Source organism: Cynocephalus volans, chromosome 8, assembly GCF_027409185.1.
Source record: "Cynocephalus volans isolate mCynVol1 chromosome 8, mCynVol1.pri, whole genome shotgun sequence".
Taxonomy (NCBI): domain Eukaryota; kingdom Metazoa; phylum Chordata; class Mammalia; order Dermoptera; family Cynocephalidae; genus Cynocephalus; species Cynocephalus volans.
In genome coordinates, this window is record NC_084467.1 from 20,829,912 (window position 1) to 20,835,832 (window position 5,921).

Consider the following 5,921-nt stretch of genomic DNA (forward strand, 5'->3'; position numbering starts at 1 on the left):
CTTCTCATTCTAGTCTTCTCATTCTACTTTCTGCAAGCTGTTTCCCCAACACCTCCCTCTAGGGGAGAGGTGGAAACCTGCAAGCAGTGTTAAGAGCATACTCTTTAGACCTTAACTTTACTATACCCCAGTCCCCTCCTCCCTTTTCTGTGCCCGGATACCCGGCGCTAGAGACCCCTGGCCATCCGACTCCCAGAATCAAGTATAAATGCCAGACACTGTGATTGGGAAGCCAATGGATGCATTCATTTGGCAAGCCCCCCTACACACCTGGCACTCCCCACTACCAATCCCTGGCACAGGGTTCCTGGAGAGCAGGTGCTGTACATTTTCCAGCTTTACAATGGGGCTGTTGACAGCCTTAATTAGGGAGGCATGAATTATGCGGCTATAATGCAGAGCCCTACAATTAAGGCAGGAATGAGGGGCTGGAGGCAGCAAACGGAATCTGCCCTGTGAGCATGGCTGTTGAATCCTGTCTCCTTTCTGTGTCTGACTTTCTCTAATATAATTGGGGTACAGTAGAGGTGATTAATGTGGCTGGTATCTATCTTTGGCCTGAGGTCTTGTATTCTGGGAACCGTGCACAGGGTGGAGTAAAGAGCTGCCCCAGAAGTTACTGTGTGGGTGGAAAGGAGAAGAGACAGAGGGGCCACTGGTGTCCTGGAGCAATGGCTACAAGATAGATGATTTGAGCTCATTGTGATTGTACAAATCATACCGGTAGAAAGCAAACCGGCTTCAACCCTTGCCTCAAGAAACCAGGTGGGACCTATTTAAGTGTCCTCCCACCTGTGAGCCAAGCCGCCCTCGCGGATATTTATTCTGTTCTTGTGTTCTCCTGGGTCTCAAATATAATTTTTTTTTGATTCTTAGATGTAAAACTTGTTTGCTACCTGCAACGGAAGAACACCTTGTTTGGCTACTGCAATTACCTATCCTCCCTCAGGTGCGCTTGGCTAGCTCCAGGAACCCTGGCTTTGGGCTAGGGGGCACTGGAAGAGCTCTTTTGCCATCACACCACCTGTTCCTCCACTTGTTTCCTAATCCCCGGGCGCTTTCCTCCACCCTCCTTTTCCTCGCGAGTGAAAGGAAGCCAGCTTGACAGTGTGGAAGGAGGGATTTCGCCAGCTGCGTCTGCAGCGCCCAGGCTTGGTGGCCGCGACGGCGGGGGGGGGCAGCTGGGCTAAATGTCTCCGAGACGGATAGAGCACAGGGGGAGGGGCGTGCTGGTACGCCTTGGCGGCCGCTCTGTACCTTCTGTGGAGGGGTCCCGAGGTCCGGGAAGGGAATACAGGGACCTAAGGGAGCCACCCGACAGGCCTGGGGTGGGGGGGGCGCTGAGCAACGAGTGCTGAAAGGACAGCTCCTACCTGCCCCAGAGCACCAGAAAGGCACCTCGGCGTGGAAAGTCTCCCCCTGGAACTCCCACCTCGAGTGGGCCGCCTTCCAGGTGAGGTGCTCGAAAAGCTTCCCCGGAGTGGAAGCTCGGAAGGATGCACGTCCGGCTGCGCCAAACTGGCTTAGCCGCTCTTTTCACTTCAGCGTCAGCTTTGGCCCTGGGAGCTGCTGCCTGTGCCCCAAGCTGCGTGCTTCCTCCCGCCTCCTGCAGAGCAGGGTGGTGCGGCCAGGCCTCGCAAACCCCTCTTCTGGGGCCCCCAGCAGGAGCAGGAAGGAAAGCCGCTGAGATGCGCCCTGAGTGTCGCACGGCTGGGAGAAGTGGGTAGCTCGGTTGCATAAGGTGGAAGGAACTTAGGAGTTTGCGAAAGCCGACTCTTGGCGGGAGCCGGAACCGAGCCCGCCCGCTCGGGCGCCCCTCCCCATTTATTGCCTCCGACGCGCGCCTCCCCCGCTGCGCCCCCACCCCCTCGGCGCGCCGCCGTCTCGCGCGCCCTCCCCCCACACCCCCCTCCTCACTCCCTCCAGAGGAGGTGAGTTTAAACCCCGCCCACGTGACCCCAGCTGGGCCAATGAACGGCGGCGGGAGGTGAAATCCGGTTCTAACCGGTCCGGAGCTCCCAGCGCTATAAAAACTTTATAAACCCCCCGGAGCCCGAGCAGTGTGAAGAAGAAGAGGCAAGAACGACCCCCGGAACGACCAAAGCCCGCGCACCACTGCACCCCCGCGTCCAGCGCCTGCGTCCCACCGCCATCGCCGCCATGCCCAAGAGAAAGGTACGTGGCGCGAGGGCCCCAGGCGCTGGGCCGCCGCCGCCACGGCCGCCTCCTCCTCCCCCGCTCGGGGGCGCGAGAATCGGCGCCGGCTGGAGCAGGCGCATCCGCCCTGCGCGGGATCTCGTGGCGATGTCGGGCGGCCTCGGGCTAACCCTGCGCGTCTCGCCTGCCCGCGGGCGCCAGAGGCCATATTGGAGGAGCGGCGGCCGCGGCGGGAGGAGCCATGTTGGCGGCTGTTTATCCAGCTCCCCTCGGGCTCGACGTGCCCTCCCCGTGCCCCCTCCCCCATCGTTAGGCCCCCTCCTTTCCCTGCGGGCGGGCAATTCAAACCCGAAAGGGCGGGAAGGGGGCGGGCGGGGGAACGCGCTGCCGCCAAAAAAAACCACCGCCGTGAGGGGGCGGAGCCTACACGGGAAGGCTCCGCCTCCTCCCGCCCACGAGACGCGCGCCGCCGCCGCCCACGAGTTCCCCGACTGCGCGCGTCCCCTCTCCCGCCCTCGACGGCTGCCATGGCAACGGCGCTAGACTCCGCCTCCGGAGGGGGTTTGTTTGCACCATCTGCAGCTGTTACTCCCGTTCGGCGCGGTACAGCGGGTGTCGGCCGCCTTATCTGGCCCCGCTCTGACTTAGCCTGCGCTTCGCGGAGCCAGCGGCCCGGGACTCCCGCCCGACTCTCCCTCCCTTGTACGCTTTGGCCTCAAACGAATGAGTGAACTCACAGCTTCCTAAGCCCTTCAATTATTTGCATAGGAGCTGGGCGTGCTTGGAAACACGATTCGCACATTCCCGAGAAAAGTTGTGTGTATGACTCCCTTGAATTTTTTCTTTTCCTTAGGGACTCTGTTAAACGATTTTAGGAAATCACTAAGAATTATCTCAGAAGCTGCAATTTCTTGTTTTTGTTTTATAGGCTGAAGGGGATGCTAAAGGAGATAAAGCAAAGGTGAAAGATGAAGTAAGTCTTAACTCTTCTTTAGGGATTTTGTCAAAGCCTTGGACTAGTAAAGCTCACAGGACTCCTTTGGTGGTAATTAACTATAACCCTAGTCCTGAATTTACCTAAATAAGCTCTCTTTGCTTCCTATAGTCTAGAACAAATTGGTACGAAAGTTTTATTTTTCTTGAGTGTTTCGTCCGTTCTAATTTTCTTACCTTTCTTTAATAGCCACAGAGAAGATCTGCAAGATTGTCTGCTGTAAGTGTGTATGCTTCTTAATTTTCATATTTATCCCTGAAACTAAGAAGCAGTGAAAAACAATCCCTTTTTCTTCCGTTGAATAATGGTTAGCGGCTGGTGTTGAGTGATCTACTCTACTTTGGACTCTTGTTCATTTGGTGTTTGCTGGCTCCTAAAGTCTGGTGGCTGTAGTCAAAGTAGGATACTTGTTTGTTACTCGGGTGGGTTTCTGAAGAGTAGTAGAAAATTCTATACTGTTGGTACTGTGGTTTGGTTGTGGTCTTTGGTTCATTGTACTAGTGTTCTCTTTTCCTTTCTCCTTGCCAAAAAAAAGAAACCTGCTCCTCCAAAGCCAGAGCCCAAGCCTAAAAAGGCCCCTGCAAAGGTAAGCGGAACTGGGAGACAATGGTACTGACACTGGAATAGGTCATTTGCACAGAATGAGGACTGTACAGTACCTTAATTCAGCATAATGCGACTCTATCAGTGGATATTATGAATTGATTTGACAGCTTGCCTTATCCCTCATGTTCATAACATTGGTTCCTAATCAAGAATTCTGTCATCAGTTTACAGAAAGCTCTGTACTTGATTACTAAACACCAGTGTGTATAAGCTGGTTTATTCTTCTGTTACTCACATATAGATACAACTTTTTGTATACTGAAGCTCATAGCAAATTGTAGATAATTTAGCCTAGTTTTGATCAGTTCTTATCAATGGGTAGAAGGTCTTTTTGTGTTTTATTTTAAATGAACCTATGCTTTGCAAAACTTTGCAGACCATTCCCTGGTAATATGAAATGGGGAGAAACAGTTCTATTTTTTCCCCCCACTTCCAGAAGGGAGAGAAGGTACCCAAAGGGAAAAAGGGAAAAGCTGATGCTGGCAAGGATGGGAATAACCCCGCAGAAAATGGAGATGCCAAAACAGACCAGGTACAACTGCTGTTTAACTTTTTGTTGGGTTTGCTTGTTCAGTCAGTTACTAATCCCAAAAACTTTAGTTGCCCTTTTCTTATTTATATCACTCCAAGTGTGCCTTTTAGTCCAAAGTTTGTTGTTTTCCTGTTATCTTAAATTCTGGATTCTTGAAGTCTTTGCTGTTAGCTAAAGGGCACTGTGTTATCCTGTCATGAGGTGTCACACTTTGTGCTGCATCATAAAGTGTTCAAGCTAGAGGTAACCTCACATCTTCAAATGCTGGTGCACCCCCTTCCTCAATTTTACAATAAGGAGCAGGAGGGAGGTGACTTAGTAAAGTTACCTAGCAGGTCATTCTCAAAAAAAGTGCTGGTCTCAGTGTCTAAGTACCTTAAATCTGAACTTTGGCCTGGGAGCAAAATGTTGCTATAGGTGGAATGTGAACAAAGATAGTTTGAAAATATACATGTTGCATTAATCTATCTGTCTTTCTTTTAGGCACAGAAAGCTGAAAGTGCTGGAGATGCCAAGTGAAGTGTGTGCATTTTTGATAACTGTGTACTTCTGGTGACTGTACAGTTTGAAATACTATTTTTTATCAAGTTTTATAAAAATGCAGAATTTTGTTTTACTTTTTTTTTTTTTTTTTTTTTTTTTAAGCTATGTTGTTAGCACACAGAACACTTCATTGTTGTTGTTTTGGGGGAAAGGGGCATATGTCACTAATAGAATGTCTCCAAAGCTGGATTGATTTGGGGAAAATGCCTTTCCCTTCTAGTTTTGAGAGACTTCCTCTTGGCTCCCAGGAGGAGGGATTCCCTGACGTTGGCACAAATGCCCTGTGGTGTGGAAAAACTAAAATTTGTTTTTATGCCCTCTTCTCCCTTTCCGCCTTCAGCATAGACCTAACTCCCTTAAGCTCAGAAACCTGTTGGGACCTGACCCTCAGAAATTGGTTACCATTATGTCAGGCAATCTGGACTTTCCAGTGATGCCACTGAGATGGCATCCCTCAAGAGAGCAGCAATTCCTTTTCTACATTGTGGATATTGAGATTAATTCTGCCATTTTCATTTCATTTCCTGAAAGTCAGGGTCGGCTTGTGAAAAGTTGTTAAACAACATTCTAAATGTGAAATGTCAACCCTCACTCTAAACTTTCCCTGTTCGGAGCATCAAATGAAGACTTCATTGGGTTTTATAGTGGCTTTCTGATTTTGGTAGTCCATTGAAGAAGGGAGTTTGAAAGTTGTTGTATACTGTTAACGATTGTCTGCCCATGTCCTGCCTGAAATACCATGGTTGTTTATGAAAAGTATCTTTAATAAAGCTGGATACAGTTTGGCTTGGAATACTGCCTCTGATCTTTTCCCACGAGTAGGGGAACCTAGTTTCTCCAAGTTTCTTGGGACAGGGTGCATTCTGCTATGAGTTTTTAGAGAATCCACATAATGTCAAATGGTCTTTCATTGACTTACAGTTAGTCTCCAAAACAGTGCTAGGTGTAGTTAGGAAGGATTCCAGAAGTAGACTAGCTGGTGGCAAGAGGCAGGGAGCAGAGAAGTGGTTTTTGTACTTGGTTATGCAGTGTTCCCTGAAGTTTTTAAATGCAGATTTTTGGTAGATCTAAGGTTTTGGCTTGGTAGCT

At 50.1% G+C, this 5,921-nt stretch overlaps 1 protein-coding gene across 1 annotated transcript; it reads left to right on the plus strand.

The window, feature by feature from the left end:
• Positions 1-1,974: 1,974 nt before the first annotated feature.
• On the plus strand, positions 1,975-5,625 carry HMGN2 (high mobility group nucleosomal binding domain 2). Its single transcript, XM_063105556.1, has 6 exons — positions 1,975-2,175; positions 3,086-3,130; positions 3,341-3,370; positions 3,687-3,737; positions 4,194-4,289; positions 4,773-5,625. The coding sequence occupies exons 1-6, from the start codon at positions 2,161-2,163 to the stop codon at positions 4,806-4,808; spliced, it is 273 nt and encodes a 90-aa protein (XP_062961626.1). The 5' UTR covers positions 1,975-2,160; the 3' UTR covers positions 4,809-5,625.
• Positions 5,626-5,921: the final 296 nt, after the last annotated feature.

Excerpts from the sequence above, each read along its gene's own strand:
- HMGN2 (XM_063105556.1), top strand. Across the intron at positions 3,371-3,686 it reads GATCTGCAAGATTGTCTGCT|AAACCTGCTCCTCCAAAGCC; the intron begins GTAAGTGTGTAT and ends GCCAAAAAAAAG. Across the intron at positions 3,738-4,193 it reads CTAAAAAGGCCCCTGCAAAG|AAGGGAGAGAAGGTACCCAA; the intron begins GTAAGCGGAACT and ends CCCCACTTCCAG.